Below are 25,485 nucleotides of genomic sequence, written 5' to 3' on the forward strand. Positions count from 1 at the left end.
TCTTCTCCGAGAAAAATAGTACTAGTTTCTCTCCTAGAGCCTGGGCTCCAACTCCTGGAGGAGGCCTTAGTTCCTGCTTTTCTAACCTCTGAGGAAATTCTCAATGAAACATTCATAAGAGATTCAAGATTAGCATATGAGAGAAAAATCTGATGCTTTTCTCTGAGTCTGAACTACCTCACTCAAGATCATTATTTCCAGTTTCATCTATTTACTTGTGAATTTTATAATTTCATTTTTAGTAGCTGAATAATATTCCATTGTATAAATGTGCCACAGTTATATTACCCATTCATTGGATGATAAACATTTAGGATATTTTTAGAGCAGCAATAAACATGGAAGAGCATTACCTCTGTAATAAGATTTTAAGAAAATTGCTCAACATCATTAAACATCCAGGAAATGTAAATTAAAACTACTTTGAGATTTAATTTTACCTCAATCAGAATAGCCAAGACTTATAAGTAATGGCAGTAGATGCTTGTTTGGCTGTGGGTAAAGAGAATGTATATTAGCTGCTGATAGGCGTATAAAATGGTGCAACCACTAAAGTAACCAGCATGGAATTTCCTCAAAAACTAGAAATAAATATAACACATGATGCAGCTGTACCACTCTGTGGCTTGGACCCCAGGGAGTATATCTTATAACAGACATACCTGAACAACATTGTTTATTATAACCATGTCTATTTCAATCCGGGCTCATTTGTATGCTGGCTACAACATTATATAGTAGCAAGGTTTAGGAGACTTAGTGACAATCAAAGTGGGTAATATGACTCTCCTGATAAAATACTTGTCAGGAAAACAGAAGAACCTGAGTTCAGACTCCAGTTACCCATGCCAGAAGTCAAGCAAGATAGCCCCTGTCTGAAATCCCAGCACTGGGAGGCAGAAAAAGACCTTGAACCCATATCTACCAGCCTAGCCTATCAATGAGTTCCAGAGTCAGTAGGAAACACTCTCTTGGATGTTAGCCTTTGATTTCCACACATTCTCTAACACACACAAACACACACACACACACACACACACACACATGCATGCACTCACACACACATACATTACACATACAAATACAGAGACACACAAAATCAAGCATGCTTTATTTTTTAAGATTTATTTATTTTATGCATATGCAGCTGTTTTCAGACACACCAGAAAAGGGCATCAGATCTCATTACATATGGTTTTGAGCCGCCATGTGGTTGCTGGAAATTGAACTCAGGACCTTTGGAAGAGCAGTCAGTGTTCTTAGTTGCTAAGCCATCTTTCTCCTCAAGCATGCCTTTTAAAAAGACTGTCAATGTGTGACTGTTTCAGGTGAAGTATGAGTGCTAAGTCAGGAGCTGGTTATGTAAATGTACCTTTAATAATCTGATTTTACTCACATTAAGAATTGGAAATTTTCACTTAACATACATAAATATTTAGAGTTGTCATTCAAAACACAAATCAGATTCATTCACTCACTTGTATGACTACCAATGTCTGAGTTGACCTCATCTGATAAGGGACCAGCAGGCAGACCCTTGGTGTATAGCACATGTGCTCAAAGGGCTCAGTCAGTTACATAAAGCTCACTTGGTTTGCGATTTGTTACCATTCCTGAGAATTGTGCCCCTGGAGTTTCCTTTCCTGATTTGATTTCATGATTATTAAAATGGTGGTTGTTCTGCCCATTGATTAAGACAAAAGAAAAGATAACTTCCCTGTTTCTGTCTGAATTGCATTAATGCCAGTGTGGGCGTTCTAGAGTCTTCCTTTGTGATTGGCACTGCATTATTCAGAACTCAATACATATGAGTCTTTGCTTGGATGTTTCAGAGATGGTATATATGTCTGTGTATGTCTTCTACACACAGAGAGGCACATTCTAATAATATTTGCATTTCAGAACTGGGCTATGAGGCTCGTTAACACAGTGGAGGGTACCTTTATTGATATGTTTGACTACTGAGCCATGGAATTAAAAGAACTATATCCATCCATCTCTATCTGTCTGTCTGTAAATTTATCATCTATCTATCTATCTATCTATCTATCTATCTATCTATCTATCTATCTATCTATCTATCTATCTATCCATTCATCCATCCATCTATCTCTCTGTCTCTAGCTTCCATGTACCTACAACCCTATATATCTATCTAGAGCTTACATATATATATATGTAAGATAATTCAAGGCCACTGTGTAATTGAATTAGTGAAATCACACAACTTTAAATGTGTACATTTATTTATAGCTCCCCATGAACTAAACTACATGTGATCACAGTGATATGAAAATTAATTGTGTTTGCTGATTTTACCCTTTGTGCTTCATCTTTAGTTGTTGAAACTGCCTTCTTCTCTTTTTATAGTGTCTGTTTATTTCACAATGCACACTCTTATCTTTCATGACACCTAGGGCAAGCAGAGAGCACAGCATGCCTTGGATAGTGTATGACTATCACTTCATATTTGTATAATTATCCCAATAATATTAAAAATTACAAAATTACCTCTCTTCTTATTGGGTTAAAAATATGCAATATCTGTTTGCTATGGTGTTATGGGCAAAGTCAGTGGTGTAAAAACATATTTCACAGAACCTTCGGAAGAGCAAAGCTCTGAAAATAAGATTAATAAATTAAGTAGAATTTTGAAGAGACCACACTTGCTTTCCAAAACAAATGAGCCGTGCACTCACCATCTTCTTCCTGTGACATAATGAAGGTACAAACTGCCAGCAGACATGAAAGACTATAGCCATAGCACTGAAGTAATGACAGAATCTCTATGCAAGAACTGTAGAGAGGTGTGCTTTCAGTCCCCAAGAGACCTGGGGAAGTCCTGGGAAGCAGGTTCTCCCTCAAGGACCTCTAGGAACAGACAGTGAACTCATTAATGTAAGTATTTCAGAGAGCCAGGCTTTCCTGGACAAAACAAATTAGTGTGAGAAGCCAGAACTCTGCAATTTCAGCTTTAAAAATAGCCAGTATTATTAAAGCTGCTGTGTGCATGGGAGCAAAAGAAGGTCTGTCTTGATGTTTGCCTCTGCTTTTACATTGAAACAGAAAGTATACCGAAATTCTTCCCTGAAAATACTGCAAAGGATGGGAGGTTTGTATTGCTCCAAATTACTTTTTGTTTCTTCCAATAACAAAGTTTTAGGGGGTGCGGCATTTTGTCCTCTCCTATCAAGTCAGTCGTGGATAAAGGACAGGCAAAGATGGTTCTACCTCTGTCACTTAGGATCAGAGCTATGCCTCTCTTTCTATTTCAGCTCTTCATTTGCCTAATTGCCCATTGAGCCTGGCAGGGACATTCCCTGCAGCGCTCTGCTGACTGCAGAGACCCTACCTGACACTCAGAGTTGATGTGTCAGCACTTTAGCTTGGAATGAATGAAAAATCAATCAATTTGACTGCAGTGGAGTGTCATGCACCATTCTAATATAGTTTGTCCAAATTTTCAACTCTTCATCATAGACCCCAGCAGTGTTTACAATGGTAAATGTATCTGTAATGAAAGCACTGCTTCTGCCTTATTTATTTTATTCTCTTTTCTATTTATAACAAGCAAATCTAACCTGCTTAGGAAACCACATGTGCATTGAACGATGATGTCAAGGCTCATGCAAATACTCCTTATTTGCTCTGGTCTAAGATTCAGTTCCTAATGAAGCTGGCTGGATAAATATTCAGAAATAGATGTGCCAAATTGCTCTTTTGTTAACTTATACTCCCAACTCAAGGGTTAATGTTTTAAGAGAGTATTTGCCCCCGTTTTAAAAGCTCTATGACTCTGTAAGTCTTCATGCCAAAAGCACAGTGTGTTAAATTTTCAGATTTACAGTTCTGCCAAGACAGAGTTAAACACTGTTTGGACTCTGGCTGCCTCTGAGAAACTGAAATTTTTCAAAGCTCGGCTGTCAGCTCTCAAAGGCTGCTACAGTAACTTTCTGAACAGATTGGGTTAAATATTTTTAGAGACCCATGCTACGATGATAAGGCGGTAATAATTTGTGCAGTGCAACACTCGGGAAAGGTTCCAAATTTCTCAAACCTCTGTGTATGTGATCCTTACAGCATCGAAGAGTCTGAGCTACAAGGATGAGAAGTCTACTTTTCCTGGTGCTGATTTCAGTCTGTTGGGCTGACCACCACCTTTCAGACAGCTACACTCCTCCAGACCAAGACAGAGTTATTCACATCCAAGGTAAGAGAACACAAGTTCTCAAATGAGCATCAGATGAATTTTCAGTTACTTACAGTTGTGCTGCTTGGTGCTTGTTAATTTCTGGTCTGCTGCAAGAACTTTTTTCCTTCTCTTTCACTAATGAGTAAACATGCTTCTGGTGCATGGACACTGATACATGAGGGAGACATTAAAACTTGGGAACAATTGAAGTTGAACATCTTAAGAACCTCCAACTGCAGTGAGTTGGTGCAGTTAACTCCGAGCTGTTCAGTGTGGTTGGTTATCTTCAAGTAGAATGGGGTGCATGAAGTTCATTTCAATGCAAAGTAAAATGCAGCGGAACTTAGGATGTAAGGTCATTCTGCCACAATAGTTGCTTTAAGATTGAGAAAAGCTTTGCCAATAAGAGAACTAACAAGCAAACTATGGCTGGGAAATAGCTGCTTACCCTGTTACAGTGTAAAGCTTTCGTTCCTATGGACCAGTGCACTAGCCCTGCATATTTCTGTTGAGCTCAGCTGATCCTCAGCCAGAGAGCTGTAGCAAGGCGAGAGGCTGCAGTATAATGCAGCTCTTTCGTCAGGCTAAGCTTCTGTTGAGGGACATCCTGCAATAAGAAAGCTGGAAGACTTATGCAATAAGGAAAGGCAGTCCAAGGAGCAATAAAAAAAAAAAAAGTCTGTCACCTGCCCTTGAATGTAAAATCATTAAACTAAGGATTACAGAATGCTTTACATGTACAATATTAGTAATTTCTTGGGGATCAGAAACATTATAAGTTTGATAAAAGACATTAAACATCAAGTTATAAATTCAAGGTCGAAAGTGTAGTCTCAGAAAACTACGTTCACTGTTTAAGAGCAAGATTTGTAAAGGTCGTTTGAGAGTGTAAATCTGGTAGAAATATTGTCCTGTAAATATTTTGGCAGTCGAGAGTAGAATTTCTAATTAATCTGTCTCTGGGGATTTTAGGCACATCCTTTTCAGTTTTGTTTGCTTCCAGCAGCTTTATTTTTCACTGTTGAAGCATGGAAAGAAATTATATAATTGTAAATTTTCCTAAGAAAGCTGCTACTTCAGCTTTTCCCCTAATGTATGTATTAGAATCAGTGCTGCTTCCCAGGGCTGTAATGTATTTACACCCTGTGGTTACTGATGAAGAATAATAGCTATCCTTTTAACTTTTAGTCACAGAATTCAATTCAACATAAATGGCAATACTGAATCATTAGTAATAGCAACTTCAAATCTAATATAAAATATTCTTTATGTAACTATGCTTTTAATTTACAAGATCTTCTCAAGTTATAGTATAAATCATGTGATCCGGCTAGTCTTTGTGAAATCCAATTAGTGAAAATATTATTTTAAAGGATACACTAGCCCTGCATATTTCAAACTTATTCATGTTAAAGTAAAGTTATTTGAACAAGAAAAACTACTGTAGCCCAGCCCTCAAAATCCCATGCGTCTTATTGAAATTTAGTTAAAAGGGACTGTAGCCCAAGGTACCCAAGTTATTCAAATGATTTCATACACTGCTGGATTCTTTCCAAATGCCTTGATCATCCACTTCATTTCAATTGTAAATTCATATTCTTAGAAAGTGTAGGATTCCCTGGAAGAGCTTCTTAAGGCTTTCAGGTGATTCGACTACCGAGCCTATATTTGCTGGTAGAAACTAATACAGAAATGCGGTCAGGAACAACTCTGTAAGGTTGTTCAAGGAACCATTCCCACTCTCCCCTTCCTCTCCCTTCCTTAAAGTACTACCATTCACATTGAAGTTTCAAGGCAGCCTTCTGAGAATCCATGTCCAACTGGCACGCTGTAGTTTCGATCGTCTTTTATAATACAAAGATAAACCTCACAGCACAGTATGGAACCAAGAAGGCAGGGACGCTTGGTTACACTCTTGAAATACAAGTCTCATTTCTCATATTTAAACTTTATTTGTAATAACTCAGAGGAATTAAAGAACTTGAAACCCTCACAAAATATTTTGAGACATTTGCCCTCTAGTGATTAAATTGGCTGTTGGAACTGCAGATTGCTGAGTTTTTCTGATAAGCAGCAGCATGGTTTCAAAGAAAACATTAGAATTCACATTATTATGGAAATATACTTTATGTTCTATATTCATCATTAAAGTTCTATTTCATACTCAAAAGTCCCCAGGCAAAATTAAATTATTGAATTAATCATTACATATATCTGTATATTCTCCTTATATACTTTGGTATAAATGTTTGACATTTTATTATTTGTCCTTGAGCTTCTTGAATCAGAGTTACCTAAGGACATTTCTGGTAACATCTTTACAAGTTTGTTGCAGATTTTTTTTTAGAAACATAGACATGCAAATGTTTAATCTGGCAAGAAGGGAGGAAAGGAAGGAAGGATGAAGAGAAAAAAAAGGAAGGGGGAGAAGAAATGAAGGATAGAGGAAAGATAGGAAATAAAATCCCAAGCAAAGCATAGATCTCAGTTGGTACAATGCACATTGTACCTGCATGAGGACCTGATTCTGAATTCTCCAGTATGCATGTAGAAAGCTGGATGTTGTAGCACTTCTATAACCCAGCACTGTAGGCTAGAGGGGAATCAAAGACAAAGGGTTCCTGCACCTCTTTGACTAGTCAGCCCAGCCTAGTCAATGAGCTCCAGATTCAGTGAGTGTCCCTGTCCCCAAAACAAAAACTCAAACAAACAACAATTAAAAACAATAAGGAAGGTGAAAATTCAAGGAGGACAACTGACATCAACCTCTGTCCTCCACAGGCATACACACAAGCATGCATGCACATGTACACCCTTACACACATAAATATATGATACATCATGTGAATACACACAAATATGCATACTCATGTATACCCTTACACACACAAATATACCACACATGACATGTATACAAACAAGTGGGCATGCACATGAACACCCTTACACACATAAATACATGACACATCACATGAATACACACAAATATATATGTTCATGTACACCCTTACACACATAAATATACCACACGTCACATGTATACACACAAGCGGCATGCACATGTACACCCTTGCATACATAAATAGAGCATACATCACATCTATACACACAAATATGCATGTGTATGTACACCTTTACACATATAAATATACTACACATGCAAAAACACAACACATTCCTACACTGATTATACATGAATATATATTTGAATACCACATTTACTTTTGTCATGCTATATGATTTCTGATCCATATTGAGTATGTTTACTTTTGTACATAATTTTAAGCAATATTATTTTAAGTGTTTTCAAAACTCGAGACTGCTTTTACAGAGAAACCAGTTATACTGTTGAAGGACAGATGATCTTCTCAACACACTTAAAAACATTACCACGAGGGCAACAGAGGTGATATGAGAGAAGAAAATAAGGACTAAATAAAGGAACATAGGAAAGTAGTTAGTCATAAAAGCGTCCCACCTAGAACAATGTATCTAAATTCATTGAAGTTTTGAATACTTAGCATTTTTAGCCCATTAAGATATAGCTTGTGGATATTTCTAAGCTTGAAATAAATAACATACACTATTATTATGTTACTCTGCTATTAGCTAAAACTAATAAGTAGTTTTATACTTATAGGTACAAAATTTTCTTTTCAGGTGGTAACAAATTTTCATTGGATAGACATTGCATTGTATGCTCTTTTCCTGGATGATAAAACTGGGAAACTATGGAAAAAATCAAATTATTAGAAAATACATATCAACAAGCAAACAAATGGTTGGTTAATTAGTAAAGACTCTTGTTCTGACCAAAAGTACATGAGAATGAGTGTTGTTTCAACTAAAGCACTTACCTAAATCTTTACAGCATGCTAATTTTTTTGTTTTACTACATAATGAAAATATTTACATTTCTTTATTGTTTCAGCTCTTTACTTAAGAATAGAGTGAAAATCTGCTGTTTTAAGCAAGTCATTTGGAATATGAACACTATCAAATTGTAAGAAATTAAAACATTCACTCAAGGATTACAACAGTAATAGCATCTAGGAAAAACAAAATCATTATTATGGAGAAATTATTTCAAAATAAAGACATTGAAAAATAAATGCAATACCTTTAAACTACTTTAACAATTTTATATGACCATACTGAAGTGCTGTTTACTGCTCTAGAGCCAGTGGTACCCTGAAAAATGGAGTTGATAAAAGAGATGGACTAAGGTCTCATACAATGGCCAACTTTATAAAAAGCATCAGACAATGTATACTCTGTGCATTAATAGGAGTCACGTGAGTAAAGTGTATAATCACAAGGACAAACAGCATATACTAGACAAGCTGCATGCAACAAAAACATGTTTTTCCCCAGTAGAGACATATAAACAAATAGCAATAACCAGTTGTAATGAAGTACAGTCACCCCATCTCCTATACCTTGGAGAGAGGCTGAAAGCACATTCCAGAAAGAATTCCATGTTTTAGATGAAAATGAGGTCAAATGACTTGCCTTTTGTTGGAGTTTTCTCACATGCATTCAGAAATCTGCTCACATGACCAAATTCTTGCACTGTGTTCTCACACTGTACCATGAGACACATGATACAGTCATTAGTACAGAAGGTAGCCATCTTTGCTTGGTTTACACACACATGTTGGCTAATTGGCTTCCCTGGATAATCAGTTATTAATCACCACATGTACATACTCTGTGTGGTATATCACCTTATGTTCAAAGACTGTCCCATGAAGTATATTGAACAAAATAAGTCATACCGAATTCAGCAGACCTTTTCTACTCTTCACTCAGAAGGCACATAGACATCCTGAGAAAAATAAACCCCCAAGCCATAATGTATTGTGTAGGAAGCAAGGATCATTTATTGCCATCAAATGTGTAAACTGTGTGAGCAGGATGTAGAAGAGAGCCTTCAGTGTATTTTTTCAAAGCATTTGAATATTTCCGATGAACAAGGAATGATGTAAAATGAGACTGAAGGAGTCAACTGAAATGAGACTACCATAGTGTGTTGTCATCCAGGCTTGCATTTTATATTTAACCACTGCAAATGTTAAGTCTGAAGCAAAGATATACTCTATTACAACTGCCTCTTATAAAAGACTATGTGGATAACAAACTACAATGAATGGCCCATGAGTCAATGTGAGGTAACCCTTTCGGAGTGGGCTGGTTAGTTTTTGTCAGCTTGAAAAACTAGAATCACCTAGACAGAGGCAGCCACAGTTGAAGAATTGCCTCCAGCAGATTTTTTTTTAGTTTGTCTGCAGGGCATTTTCTTGATCAATAATTTATGTGAGAGAGTACAGCTGACTGTGAACAGTGCCACCCCTGAGCAAGTGATTCTGAGTTGGAAAAGAAAATAAGATGCACAAGCCACAAAGCAAGCCAGTCAGCAACATTCTATAGTTTCTAATTCAAGCTCCCACATTAATTTCTTGCTTTGGCTTCCCCAGGTGATGAACTATAACCTGTAAGCTAAATATATCATCCATGTGTTGCTTTTGACAGTGTTTTATCACAACAGACTGTAACTAAGGCATGAAGGATCTTAGGTAGTATCAATGGGAAATTATGATGTCACAAGTCTAGATGGACTGTTTGCTTTATTGGATGTAGACATACCAGAGCTTATTGATAAAATAGATATAGCGGTATCTCAAAACACACTGTACAGGTTTTATGATGAATAAATGAATGGGTGGTGAAGGCAAGGACCACACTAATAGAAACAGAAAAGATGGGTTAGCATAAATGGAGAGAGATATTTTGTCATCAAAGTATATGACCAGAAAGTATGTGGATTTGTTAATATAGAGAGTTTCCCATATATGTGATATTTATAAACTAAATGATATAGGTCCACTGATTTGGGGACTAGACAGGTTAGCCTGTGGAGGTAGAATATGCATTTGGAGATCTTCATTACCATCAACTTGAACAGGAGAGTATGCAAAGGTGTATATTCACTTCCAAAGGGTCTAAATCCTGATATATAGTGCATATAAATTTTTGTCATCATTTTAAATTCTAAATTGACATGGCAGCATATGTCCATAATCCCAGAACTTGAGAAAATGAGTAAAAAAATCATGTTCCAAACTAGCCTGGATATATAGATAGAAAAAAAAAAGAACTATTAAAACCTAAATACCTACAAAGGATTAGAAGTAGACACTTTAATATTAAATATTATTTTTTAGCAATGGTTTGCTGCTTCTCAGCCTGTATCCCCTAGTATGACATTGGGAGGACCTGTATCTACTGCCACCCTAGTGTGACACTGGGAGGACCTGTATCTATTGCCGCCCTAGTGTGACATTGGGAGGACCTGTATCTACTGCCCCCCTAGTGTGACATTGGGAGGACCTATATCTACTACCCCCCTAGTGTGACATTGGGAGGACATGTATCTACTGCCGCCCTAGTATGACATTGGGAGGACCTGTATCTACTGCCCCCCTAGTGTGACATTGGGAGGACCTGTATCTACTGCCCCTTTAAAATGGGGTGTGTGCTCCCAGAATGGCTGTAGTCCTTTTCAGCACATTGTTCTACTATTCTAGCTATTTCTGTCATTTTCTAACCCTTGATCAACCAAAGCATTTATGTTTGACTTGTGCTGGCATCAAGTGTCACGGCAGGCACAGAAATGAACCACAAGGTGTAATACAATCCTCATGCACAAGGAGGCATAATTACATTGAAACGAAAGTCAAAGTACAAGTGATTTCTTCTAAGAAGATGGATTTTAGAGATAAGTTACCTATATTAGCTTAAGAGCCTACGGAAGGCTCTAGTCTGGTCTCAGTCATACAGGTAGCATAGAGGTCATTTGGGCTATTAAGCCCCACTGGTCCTGGTTGTGAGAGCTTGGAGAAACAGGTAGTTGGTTATACAGATAATGTAAGGGTAATTCAAACTATTGAGTATCTCTAGTCCTGGTTGTGAACATTTGATATGGCCTGGAACAGCAGATCATGCAAATCACCGGGCTGTTAATCACCTTCAGTTCTCAGTCTTCTGTATGGAAGAACAGGGTTTGGGTCCTTCCTTTAGAGAAGACAGTCCTGTAGGTTTAATATCCCTCATATTCCTGGAGATCTGTGTGTTCAAGGACCTTCACAATCCCAACAGACTTGTATTTTATTTTTCTTTAGCACTAAATTCAATACTTAATCCATTGAAGGTTTAATAATTCATGATTGTTTTCAAAACAATAATGAATAGTCCCCTAAATATTTTCTTCATGCTTTTTGGATTGCTATTCTATCTTACCCATTATGTAATGGTGTTAATCTTATCAGCACACACAATTAAATGTCACTTCTAAAAAGTATAAATCATTTGACCTTTTACTTCCTTCCAGAATAGACATGTTCTATGTGGAAACAGACTTTAGTTTTGCTCCTTTACCACATAGTAGAAGAGTTCCAACAATTACAAAATATGTGAATAATCACAGATATTAAATAAAATAGTAAACATTATTGTTTCAGTTTTTCTATAAACTTTGAAACAAACCCTGATAGTCACCATTTTGGATAATATATTTACCTTTACTTTTCATTTTTACTAATTCTTTGAGAATTTCATATAACATATTCTGATCATATTCATTCCCTCCCCAACACTCGCCAGATCACCTTCCCTACCCACTGACATTGGTGCCCTCTGCTTTTTAAATTCTATTAAAGACAGTTTGTGCTGCCCAAATACTCTTGGATGCATGGTCTTTACTGGGACATGGTAAACCACCAGAGCCCTCACCCTAAAAAAACAAAACAAAACAAACAAACAAACAAAAAAAACCCCACAAACAGACTCTCACTCTCTCCGCATTTATCAGCTGCCAAGAACTCCTTAGCCAGGGGAGGACTTCATGTCCCCTCCCCTCTCAATACTGAGATTTTGTATGGCCTAAGACTGCCACAGATACTCTAAGTGCATGTGTGTAACTGCATTGCTCTGCTCATAAAACAGTTTCCTTGACATCATCCACAGCATCTGGCTTTTAAAATATTTCCATTTCCTTTGCTTCAGCAATTCCCAAATATTGAGAAAAATGAGAATACAATAGTTATTCCATTTACCTTTTAAAAAAATCTCATTCAACACAGTTAGAATATCCTAATTCAACCTTTTTCCTGTTTTCTTTAATCTTTCTATAATATCTTAATTTATTTATTTTTCTCAGTTTACACTAAGAGGAATGTAATGCTAGATTTTACCTGTTATCTACTGATAACATTAATACATTTAATTTCTGAAGATTATTAAGAAGAGAACTCTTAAGTCAATACAAATACCAACACCATTGCTCTGAAACAAATAGGAGACTTCATGGCATAATGCATCTGCATTGACATTTACAATCAGTTACATGTATGCAGACTGATGGAAAGTGAGCTCTATCATCCCATTTCAATCTCCCCAACAACAGTAAGTAGCTGGTGAGTCACATTAACATTGACAGAGACTAAGGTCCTGTCCCAGGCAGTTAGCTATTGAAGCTGAGATTCACACTTTGCTGTGGACTAGACTCAGTCGGTCCCTCAACCCGTGGGGAACCAGTGTCTCTGTGCTCAAGTGAGCAAGGAGTTGGCAAAAAGTGACAAACAGACAGGTACACAGAGAGAGTGCTGTATCCAAATGTGTTTTCTCAAAGCGAGCACCAGACTTATATGACAGAAGAAAACAAAGAAGTTAGGAGAGACATTAGACTAGGCACATTAATGTTATATGACACAAAACAGAGAAATGCATACATAAAGACTGAAAGAAACCAGGCAGTGTTTACAACTGAGATAAAAGGTAACCCTTTTTAAAGTCAGCCTTTAGGGAGCCAGGTGAGGATTACACACCTTAGTCACAATCTATGCTATTCCTCTGAGCCTTGTGAAAGCTTGCACCAGAGGGTTAAACTTTTCATGAATAATGCAATACTGAAGTTCCTCCTTAAACCACAACCCATCTTCTTTCTACTATTATGTAATGTAGGCTACCATTCATGTCTGTAAGTTTACTATTTTGAACTAGTCCTGAGATTTCTAGCTCCTATCCAGCAAACTGTGGGATGCCTGATTACTAGCTATCAACACTGGAAGCATTTCCTCTGAATGAGTAACATTCTTACGAAATTCCAAGCCCAGGGTCAGCTCAAGGACTGCCTAGGACATTGGTGAAGGTCAGGAAGCAAAGTTCAACCCAATTTAGGTATTTGTCAAAACATTCCTTGGAGGCACCTAGAATAAAACAATACTGAAAGAAAGCGCACAGAACCATACACCAACTATAGCAAGGACAAATCTGAAACACATCTGTTTATGGGGTGCCAGAAACTTTCCAGGAGACAAGTTTCCATGGACCTTTATGCCTCAGGACTGCGGCCAAGCTTTTGGACTTGTCACACAGACTTCACTGGAGTGGGTGTGACAACGCTTGAGCAGTCTGCCTCTCCTGAGCATCACACTCTCATGTGAGCTGATAGACTCCGTGGAAACTTCCTCACTCCTTGGGAAGCACTTTTTAAGGACAAGAATAGGAAAAAATAGTTAATATTTTATTCTATTGAATGTTGTTCCAAATGCTTAGAACAGTGTTCTGAATGAAACAAATCACTATGAAAAGTTTAGTCTTGGCCCTTACTAGAAATGTACCTCTAGGCTGCTGTGGTGATTTTACTAGGAGTAAGATAAAGATGAAGGTGAGAGCAGTGGTGAAAACATCCAAAAAATCTACAAAGAAATTGAGGAAGTACCAGAAAGGAATGATATTATATAGAAATTAAGACAAGAGAGAGACAGAGAGTCAGAGAGACAGCCTATTAATTGATATTTCCTATGTATAATGAATTTTGGGCATTTTCACATATCCCCTATCCCTTTCTCATCCTCTTTCTCCCTCTACATCAGTGTCTTCTTTGTGTGAGTTTAATTGGAATTTTTCACCTGAGTAAGAAGGGGAGCTTATTTACTAGAACAAGGGCAACTTATGACAGGCTACACCACTGAAGAAAATTAAACTTCTTACCCCATCAACTTTTAAGTGTCAGTGGGCCAGTAGGGCAGGGTAGAACCTCCTAGGGGTTGCTGGTCCTCACACACAGTCCTATCCAGAATCACTGCCTCAGAAGAATCAATGAGGCTCTGATGAGGTGCAGGATTTTAAGAACTGATTGCCTCTAGGAGCTGTTTTTTGAGCCTGGTAAGGTGCAAGACAAGCTGTTAAACACACCCAAGCCATGCTGAATGGTAAGTGAGCATTGCTTAGCACGAGTAGCTGTAACTGGACACTCCTCGGTTGGGCAGTCACAAAGCTGTCTTGTGTGTTGAGTTTAAATAAATATTCATAAGAACCCTTGGATGAAGTTGTTTTTGTCTCTTTTACTAATGAGAAAACTGAGGGTCAGGGGGATTGGGCAGAGTGATCCAAGAGTCATGCTTAGCCCAGGTGCTTAGCTGATGTCTTTACTAGTGAGAAATAAAGGTATAACTGGCAGGAGAGGAAGAGCTCACATGGAATTCTATTGGAAAAAATGGAGATAAACCACCCCCACTTCTTATGTCTTCCTATACTAAAATATGAAGAAAATGCAAGCAATAAAGGCAGAGTGTTTATCAGTACATTAACACAGATTCAGGTGTACAACTCACAGTTGAGACTTTTTAAAAATGTAACTCATTTGACCCCATAGAGTTCCTTTGCCCCTCTTGATGCCTAGTTCAAGCAGACAGTTTTGCCTTTAGTGTTAAGAGTATTTTCAACGCTGCCATAAATACACCTTCAGGATTTAAAGCAGTGGTGGCATGTGTCTTTACTTTTCAATGTGAAGTTGGCAGTAATGATAACATAACACACATTCATGATCAGGATTGCCCCACACGATACTATCATTCAGTGTTGAATAATTTCCCATCACCGTCAACTTAGCCAGAAGGCAAGAGAGGAAAACACTGTGCTACTAAGAGGGTACTTGCTCCATAGCACTTAAAGCTAGAAAATGCAAGTCTCAGAGGGAAAACACATGCTGTCTGAGAAAACTGTAAAATATATTGCTCTAGAGTCTGGTAGAGTCATGAGAAGGAATTGGCCACAAAGGTCCACAGAATTGGTATTAGAGATGGCACCCCCAGCATAGGGAGGCAGTAAACTGGATGCAAGAAGCATGTTCTTGCAGCTTGTGCAATTTGATGGCAGTATTGCTGAAAGCAGAAAAGCAGCAACCATCACTGACTGAAAGGGTGACCTTCATTCCCCTATTTCCAGCCCTGGGGTTTTCATTTATAATTCAAAACCAGACACCATGAGGGTTATTAGAAACACCGCTTTTAAGTACTATGGAAAGTGAAATAAAACATCTATAAATCTTGCTTAGAGATATCAACTTTACGAATAGAGCATCAAACTTTATGTAAAAAATAATGTAATACTGCATTTATGACAATACACCTACAATTACCCTTGGTGACTTCTTTTATTTCTTTCCTGAGGAACTATAGACAAGCATTTGATGTTTTCAGTTGGCTATTTATTTATTAAAGAATTCCTCAAATTTTAATTTATTTTTCATTTCATCGAGCATACATAATACATACACAAAGTTCAGAGTTTTTAAAATATAGAAGTATTTCCCACAAACAAACACCCCCTACACACACACACACACACACATACACACACACACACACACACACACACATTTTTTTCAACTCTTCTAGGAATTATCTTTAAAACTTTGCTCAAGGTCTTTTCAGTATTTGTCCTGGGATTTACAGCTACATCGTTGTCTATAAATTGAGGATAAAAGAGAAATCAGCTTTCTTTTCTATGTGATGAACAATTCTGAAAAGAGACAGTGGATGGCTGCATGCTACAGTGAAATAAGTAGTGGCCCTTCTCAGACACATGAGTGGGATTTAAATATAGGTATATATATTTTATGAGTATATGTATATGTGAGAATGCAAACATATGTGTGTTTATAGCCATATATATCTTATAATCCTTACCACACACCAAAACCAAAACAAAACAAACAAAACATCACAAAACAACAACAAAAAAGCAACACAAAAGATACCAAAGTTTTGCTTTGTTGTTTTCCTTGTAGAGGTGTATTTTTTAATTCCCCTGTATAACTGTCAAAAATAAGCCACCACATTTATTTTTCAATTCATTTAAGAAATCTAAAATTCTGGTACCTGCTCTATTCCATACACCCTGGAGGCTAGTAACATAACAAGACCTGTTATCTTGCATGACTTTGTTTCAAAGGGATAAGTTTGATCCACAGTACCTTTTTCACATGTAGGGTTTCTCTCTGATAATGAACTTCAAAACCCTTACACTGCTACTAGAACTAACAGGTAGAGTTGCAAAACTGTGATTCTAATATTTTTTGCACACTCTCTTTGACCTATTGTTTAAAGAGTTCCTCTGAAGTACATGGCAGACACAAAGGTCACGCATCTCTCCGGATTGCACAGCAGTCTGTAAACTAATAAGAGGGTGCCAGCAGTCCAGTGCATTCCCAGTTGGCATTCTCACCATGTCCTGCTGTTTCCTTTGGAGGAAGCACTGCACTTGGAAGGTCATCAAGTCCCTGCAGCTACCATCACTCACCATTTCTGATAGAAACAAGTAATTGCCTACTTAAAAGATGCTCTTCAGTAAAGCTCCATGCCCCACTGAGCATCTTTAATTTCTCAAATTAGCTTTATGTTTTGAGTAAACAGCCTCATTTAAGGACAAGGTCTTCTATCTACTTACATGTTACCATGAACCTACAGTAGAAGATGAGAACCAAACCAGCACACTTATGCAGATTTTTGTTGTTGTTGTTGTTGTTTATGCTTTCATTTTGTTAAGGAGAAAATCAAAAAGTACTGATTCTGATGATCAAGGCTTAATTTTATAGTGTATTTGTATTTCTGTGAGACCACCCTGTCAACCAAAGAGTTTTGATAGAAGCATGACTATGTAGGACTAAGCCAGGACGTAAAATGACATGATCAGATGCAAGCTTTTCTGTTCTAGGCAACACTGTGCATCCTGTCTTCAGCGATCTTGGCTACTTTTCTGATGCTGCTGTCATTTCCTCTTCACTTCCTTGCTCGATGCATTTCCTGGTTGGTCCATGTGATAAAAGCCTATGTCACAGAGCCTAGTAACAGGATTAAACTAAGTGTTGTCCTGAGGTAGACATGGTGGAGCTGAGCTAGAGGGGAACTTTGACAGAACCTTGAAAGCTTCTGTCTTTCTAGCCATGTTTCATTCTCCCATATATTCTCTTTGGTAATAAACCCCCCCTCCAGCCATACTTAATGCTATATAATCTACAATATTCATCTAAATGCAAACCAAAGCCATCAGCAAGGCCATGCTGGGGTGTGAGTTAGTGAACATTGATGGTCAATCATTACTAAATATGCTAGGCTTTTCCCAGACTTATTTGAATTTCAGGTAATTTACCATTTCCATTAAAAAAAAGTATAGGCTATCATATGCCCTGGAAAGCATATTAAATCCTGAAATATATAAGTCAGCCTCTATCCATCATGAACTACTGCAGAGGAGTTAATAGTTAAAAAACAGAGAACATCAGAAGTCTCAGTCCCTTATACATGAGTTTTGTTCTTTGCTCCAGCTCAGTAATTTATGAAGCAAGACCTTGCATACATCCTGAAACATCTTAAAGTCACACTAAACCCCACAAATGCCCAAATCTCTTAATAAATAGTTGGCATAGGATAAAATTATTTAGATTTTGACCTGTTTGGCTCAAAAACATTACAAGTGGTTGATACTGAAAAAAAAATCTATAAATGTGAAAATTTTGCTTACCACTAGTCAGTGCTCTAGTGTTCTGAGACCTACTGAGTGCAAGCTATGCAACGGAAACTAGGCAGCTTAGTGCCATGTGATACAGGCTGATGCTGTTTTAAGTGTTTCATTGTGCAAGGTCTACTATATGATAGCTTTACCATTAGTAATTCATTTGCAAGAAAAGGAGCTTGCCTCAGTGAAAGAATTACCTATTGACACAGTGAGATTAGATTAGGTTATCTATCATATGAAAATCCCTGTTCCTATCTACTGCTATGCCTTTTCTCCTTATATTTGGGTATTGGTTTCTACTTTAAACTGAACAATTTGGACAAATCATACAATGGAAACCTCTTGTAGAAATGTGTAGTGTTTATATTTATACTCAAAGTTCAGCATGGCATAAAGCCCAGGTGTGTTGCACAAGTATCAGGCCTCAATGTTCCCTATGGTTATGGGTGAGTGTCTTAGTAGGGCTTTTATTACTGTGAAGAGACACTGTGACCTCAGCAATTCTTATAAAGAAAAATATTTAACTGGGGCCGACTTACAACTTCAGAGGTTAAAGACATTAACATTATGATGATAAGCATGACAACATGCAGGCAGACATGATGCTGCAGAAAGAGCTGAGTGTTTTGATCTGTAGGCAGCAGAGGAGACTGCCACACTGGATCTAGCTTGAGCATATGAGAACTTAAAGCTCTTCTCCACAGTGACCACACCTACTCAATGGCCACACCTCCTAATAGTGTTACTCCCTAGGGAGCAAGCATTTAAATACATGAGTCTATGGGAGACAATCCTATTCAAAAAAGCAAACTGAGCATAGTTAGTCAGCAGCATATCCCACCCCCCACCCCCCCAGAGAAAGATGACTAGAGTTGTTTAGGTATTAGATACAGACAGTGGAGTATTAGTTGGGGAAATTATATGTAAGGTATAGTAAAAAAGAAATTTATTTTTCCCCTCTTTAGATTCTCTTGTACTAAATTAGAAGAGAATAATTGGAAATATATACAAATGTTTAATGAATCATGCTTGTGATTCATTTTAATTAGCTACGTTATGAAGTCATATTCTTTATTTTCATTATCTATGGAAAGTGGGAACATTGATGACTTTGCTATACTTTTCTGTTTTTGAGGATTGGGATGCACTTACGTAAATGCAATGATATGTTAAGTTTTGAATATAAAATTCTGATCACAATAGCATCAAAGACATCTGATTTTAGATATTTTTTTATTTTGAATCAGAATCTGGTGTTTATGTGTCATTAAATAAGTTTTGGGCTCTATCTCAAGGAAAATGGTTACTCTTTCTGATATGGTATTTCTTAACCTTTTGATTGTGACCCCTGTGGCAAACCTCTATCTCCAAAAAAGTTTACATCATAGTTCATAACGGTGACAAAATTGTAGTTATGAAGTAGCAATGAAAATAAATGTTATGGTTGGGGTTCACTACAACAGGAGGAAATGTATTAAAGGGTGACAGCATTAAGAAGGTTAAGAAACACTGTCCTTGTGATCTATGCATCTTAAAAGATTCAAAGCCAAGGACTGTTCAAAAGCAATTTTTCCAAGGCTGCAAGGGCTGCCAAACTATATAAAAGGCAGCTTTTATGGTTTGGAAACTGTGTGTAGACGAGAGGTATGCTTGTCCTAGAGTCCTTACATTTTTTTCTTTGCATATCTCAAACAGACTCAATAGAATGTGTCAAGGTCAAAAACATAAAGCTCTAACAAGGGGAAACCCCGGGGAAAGCCGAGCTCTGAAAATAAGAGCTGGCATTCTGAAAGAGACAGCCATGCTGACTTGGCAACTTATATTATTGCGGTGCTCTTTCGAAAGCCACAAAGTCCTTGGAGGGTGAAGACAGGAAACCAAAGGACAAAAACAATTAAGGTGGAAGTGCTCAGTGTAAAACAAGAGGAGAACAAGGAAGAGAGAGGAAGTAAGGAAATAGAGAGGAACAGAGGCCACCTAAAAGGAATCAAGACTTTAAGAGTTATTGGGTGTTACAAAATAAGTATGATTTTTAACACAGTAAGATTTCATGTTTTGAAAGATATATCTTGAAACTTACTGTAGTTTATCACCAGCATTAAGACTACCTTCTGATGCCCTGTCTCAGTTGAAATGGAATGTATGAATGTTGCTTGAAATACTCTAGAAGAGCATGTAAACCAAAGACATAAATATAAATATACTTGCATGACCATAATGATAAGGCATAAGTGAATTGTGTTTCTTTAAAGTTTTCCTATAAGTGTATTTCAGACGTAACAGAACCGAAAATATGTCCAAACTTACTTTACTTTGAAAGATTTGAGATTCATATTGAAAGGAATCCAAACAGTATTTAGAATGTATTGCAAAGGTCATTAATACTGCTTGAATCCCATAATTTATATTGATGACTGTGCATGTCATTCCCAGTTTTGTAGTGGCTTGCAGGTACCTCTTGGCTAATAGAGATGTCTTAATGTATGCTTCAAAGCAACCATGTAGTGAATGGGCCAGATAACCTCTTTAATTATGTAAAAGAGCCTGAAAACCCATGAAATTATTTTCTGCTTCTCCACCTTTCCCCTTCTCATTATAGCAGAAAATGGCCCCCGTCTACTTGTGGAAGCAGAACAAGCCAAGGTCTTTTCTCACCGAGGTGGCAACGTGACACTGCCATGCAAATTTTATCGAGACCCTACAGCATTCGGCTCAGGAATCCACAAAATCCGAATCAAGTGGACCAAGCTAACTTCAGATTACCTCAGGGAAGTGGATGTCTTCGTTTCCATGGGATATCACAAGAAGACCTATGGAGGCTATCAAGGTCGAGTGTTTCTGAAGGGAGGCAGTGATAATGATGCTTCCCTGGTCATCACAGATCTCACCCTGGAGGATTATGGGAGATATAAGTGTGAGGTGATTGAAGGGCTAGAAGACGATACTGCTGTGGTGGCATTGGAGTTACAAGGTAGGTATTCATAAAGCATGTTAAAGTTTAAAGGAATAGTGAGTCTATTTTCACACAGGGTAGCATGTTATAGTTACTGTAGCAATAATGGAAGAATCCATAAGTCTTTGCCTAGCAAGCTTTTCTTCTTTTATGTTTTTCCATTTGCATATGATTTCAGCTTTCAGCTTTGAAATGTATTCACAATACTCATGTGCAAATTTGAAGCTGTTCACAACAAGGAGAAACGTGCAATGCAACTGAATTAATAATATTTGGAAATAGCCTTACGCTATTCAAAACTTAAATCCCATTATGTGGTTATTGAGAAATTCAAATTAGATTCTTTTTTATGGTGCTTCTAAAATTATCTCTGTTTCCAACTGATGGTAAGGTTTCTAAAGGACATCTGCAGTGCAATGCATGCAATTGCATTCTGTAAGACGACTGCAGAAGTTAATTTTGCAGAAAAAGTAACCTCTGGATTTACTTAAATATTCTTGCAAAGAAATAATTCTTTTAATGGCCCGGGGTCTTTAAGAAATCAAATATCAAATACTCCAGGTACTCGGGGAGGTTTTCTATTTCTTGAGTATATAACACATCCAATAGATTTTAAAGTCAACAAATACAAAGCTATACAAGCAAAAGTGTCCTCACCTTCAACTCCCTTCTCAGTCATCATGCTAGGAAAGTGCTAAGAGTTCATTCTATATAGTGCAAGTGTCTTATTTTCATGAGTTTCACCCATGTTCTACACTGAAGAATGAAACTGGCTACACTGGTAGGATGGTTTCCTTCAAAAAACCATAGGTCTGTGTTTTCTGGAAGCTTTTATCCCATCCCAGAAAAACGTTTTTGTGCCTTTTGAACATGATAACCTTGACCACTGGCCCTCCTGAGTCCCACAAGCTTCCATCAGGTGCATAGAAGTTTGTCAGCTTTATCTCCCTGATAAAATCCAGTGCAAAGCTCTTTGGCTTCAGAACACAAGTTCTAACTGTAAGGAAGTTCAAGTCATATAGACTGTGAGTCTAGTTAATCCTAGTATGCAAAGATTTTTGCTTTCAAGGTTTTTATGATTACAAAGTTAATTATTTATTTTTAAAGAAAACCTTAAAATGTTTTTAAAAGTTATAAATGTCTTGTGACTTTATAAAAGAATTGAGTGACATGATTTTAAAATAGAAATCATCTCAAATATAAATATATATTTATATTTGTATACTGAATATGGAACTAACTCCATCATATTTCAGTTACTCAGGGACTATTGGATACTGATTTACTTCCTATGAGTTTTACTGCACCATGACACAGGATACAGGATAGTGAATTGATATGTGAAATTTTTGAGGGGTCTTTAAAGTTATTACAAATTAAAGAATCCTATATGTTTTACTGTTTCCATCATGAATGATTTGGAAAAGAAAAGGTGGTACAAACATTTCTATCTTCAGATAAAGATGATGCTGGGAGTTCTTCTGCCCCTTGAGCTCTAGCTACCAAGAGGATCATGGTTGCTTGATAGATTATTTTCCTTCTCAGGCACACATCCAGGATTGCTGAGAAAAGAGAACAAATGTCACAGGGTGCAGAGAGAGCCTGCTGTAATGCAGAGAGCACTGTAGCTCTGCCATTCTGCGGCACACTCTGGCCCTAGTTGGGCAGAGGCAGAGCATCTGAGAACCATCTTCAGGTTCTTTCTCCACCTTACCAGAGTCAGTGGCATCTAAGAGTCTTTCCTTCTTCTTGTGGCTCTGATCCAACTGATAGATCCAGCAGCCAAGAACCTGAGAAAGCAGAAAAAGATCAGAAAGCCTTCTTGGACCCTCTCCTGCTGCGATCCCTGCCAGCTGGACTGGTCTAGAGGGACAAGGGGAAAGACTTGATTTAAAACCTCAAGTCCTCTCACAGAGGCATCCAGGATATTTTAGAAAAGAATGCACTGCCCATGATTGGTTATTAGAGAATTGATTGCACATGATCTCGAGTAGGTTCTACAGTATTGTTGCATGTAACTTAAAGCCTGTACAATAACTGGGCCAGTGGGACAAGATGCCTACACTCCATGTGCTAAGATACTAATTTGTTGTAATCATATCTCTAAGAATACTTGTCCTGAATTATCTTTTACTAGCAACAGATGTCTTTCTGAACATGCAGTAAATGATGCAATTCTGAATACATAATTTGGGAATCAATCCTAAAGAAACTATGTAGAATGTGAGACAGCTCAGTTTCACCCAATAATTAATTATTTGAGCAGAAGAAATGCTTTCAGAAGGCCATTGCCTCTTTCCAGACAAAGTCAAATGCTAATTTATACTTTTTGTATTTCCTACAGGATTGTTCTCTGAAATATTTGACTCTTCAGGACTAAACAGTCAGTTAATAGATGTTTTCTATTATTAATAGATGTTTTCTACTCATCTTGCATAGGACAAGCTAGAGAAGAGATTATTTTGGTCTATTTATATGGAAATCATTTTCAAAACCTTGGTTTTTGTTTGTAATATAATACATTAATAGAGAAAAATGAAAATGCTAAAAGCAAAAGTCATTTTAGGTCCCTTCCATGCAGTGCCTCTCTGCTGCTGGGAGATGTGACTTTATTTTTCAATAGATATTTTTTTGCCTGACCTTTAAATAATGAGAATTTTAAAAGTAAAATACCATGCTTTAGCTGTTTCAAGGGCAGGAAACAAGAGTTAAGGAATACATGAAATGTTGAAACAAAAAGTTATCATGCTTTGCATAAGGTGTGCACATGAGACTCATTAGGTTTTTGTTAGATATGCAAATTTAACTTAAGTTTCTCCAAATGATAATTCTGAAGAGACAGTGACTTACCTGCATGGTTTCAACAACACACATAAAAGTAGATGCATATTTGAAGCATTCAACATATTTCTATATACAAGTGTCAAAGAATGTATGAAACTAACTGCTAATTCCATAACAGCATTTTCCAATCAAACTTGTGAATTTTTGAAAACACTGTCTGCCCAAGTTCTACATCCCCCACAACCCGTAGTATTACCCTTGACTTTTGCCTTCCCATAAAAGCTCAGCAGTTGTATGTTCTGGGGTTAGTAACCACTAACAGTATTGAGATACTGTAACACATGGCTGCATCTCTTTCAGAAAGGAGAAATGTTTAGCTTAAGTTGAGCTCTTGGCAGTGGAGACAAATCACAATAATTGTCATCCCAAGTAATAGCTACTTATTACTTACTACTTAACAACAAAGTGTATTAAGTAGAAAGGGGCCATGAGAAACCAGTCCAAGCTGACCAAACTAGTCCATCTGGAGTTTGCACTACCCCATCCCACCCCAGCACACACACACCTGTAAGTGGACCTGCCCAGGCTCTATCACAAATGACCTTTCCTGTCTCTCCTTTGAACAGGTGTGGTGTTCCCTTACTTTCCACGACTGGGACGCTACAATCTTAACTTTCACGAGGCACGCCAGGCTTGTCTGGACCAGGATGCTGTGATTGCTTCCTTTGACCAGTTGTATGATGCCTGGCGGGGTGGGCTGGACTGGTGCAATGCTGGTTGGCTCAGTGACGGATCTGTGCAGTACCCAATCACCAAACCAAGAGAGCCCTGCGGGGGCCAAAACACGGTGCCTGGCGTCAGGAACTACGGGTTTTGGGACAAGGATAAAAGCAGATATGATGTCTTCTGTTTTACATCCAACTTCAATGGTAAGATGGCAGCTGCTTTGCCTTCACCTCTATCCAGGACACTGTTTGAATTCTGGTATTATCTTCTAAAAAAAAAAAAAAAAAGAAAGAAAGAAAGAAAAGAAAGAAAGAAAGAAAGAAAGAAAGAAAGAAAGAAAGAAAGAAAGAAAGAAAAAGAAAAAACAGCAATAAAAAGCAATCCTTTAAGGTATTACTATATTTTAAAAAGAGGCGTGGTGGTGCACGCCTTTAATCCCAGCACTTCGGAGGCAGAGGCAGGTGAATTTCTGAGTTCGAGGCCAGCCTGGTCTACAAAGTGAGTTCCAGGACAGCCAGGGTTATACAGAGAAACTCTGTCTCGAAAAACAAAACAAAACAAAACAAAACAAAAGAGGCAAAATGTTCTTTAATCTTGCGTGTCATAATTTTTAAAATATCTACGTGAGTCCAACAAAAGCCACATACTTCCGGTTTCGCTAGAGTTTAACCTTTTCAGGCTGCCACAGTGTGCTGTCCCTGCAGTACTGCTTTCTGTGCTGAGGGAAGGAGCTTCCTGACCGTACATACCCTCTCTTTCCGAGTCACAGTACCATGATTAACAAAGTTCAAGGCAAGTTGGGAACTGAGTGAGACAAATACAGTACAAGCAGCCTTGAAGAGAAAGGCAGGGAAGGTTCCCACAGCACTGAGGAGAGGCTCTGCGTTCTCCCCACTGCCAGCCCCTTTACTGGACCATCCCGAACATAACCTTGGGGGCCTATTACAAAATGAAAATGTAGGGGCCTTTG

At 37.7% G+C, this 25,485-nt stretch overlaps 1 protein-coding gene across 2 annotated transcripts in view; it reads left to right on the top strand.

Annotated features, from left to right (window-relative positions):
* Hapln1 (hyaluronan and proteoglycan link protein 1) overlaps nt 1-25,485 on the top strand; it is a 64,675-nt gene that overhangs the window by 34,803 nt on the left and 4,387 nt on the right. Inside the window, exons 2-4 of one of the 2 annotated variants that reach the window (XM_021208540.2) lie at nt 4,081-4,210; nt 20,652-21,023; nt 24,416-24,718. In XM_021208540.2, the coding sequence (XP_021064199.1) occupies nt 4,105-4,210; nt 20,652-21,023; nt 24,416-24,718 (781 nt within the window). In that variant the 5' untranslated portion in view covers nt 4,081-4,104. Of the gene's footprint in view, nt 1-3,909; nt 4,211-20,651; nt 21,024-24,415; nt 24,719-25,485 lie in introns of those variants that run through there. The other variant, XM_029544122.1, reaches the window with a different exon arrangement.

Source organism: Mus pahari, chromosome 11, assembly GCF_900095145.1.
Source record: "Mus pahari chromosome 11, PAHARI_EIJ_v1.1, whole genome shotgun sequence".
Taxonomy (NCBI): domain Eukaryota; kingdom Metazoa; phylum Chordata; class Mammalia; order Rodentia; family Muridae; genus Mus; species Mus pahari.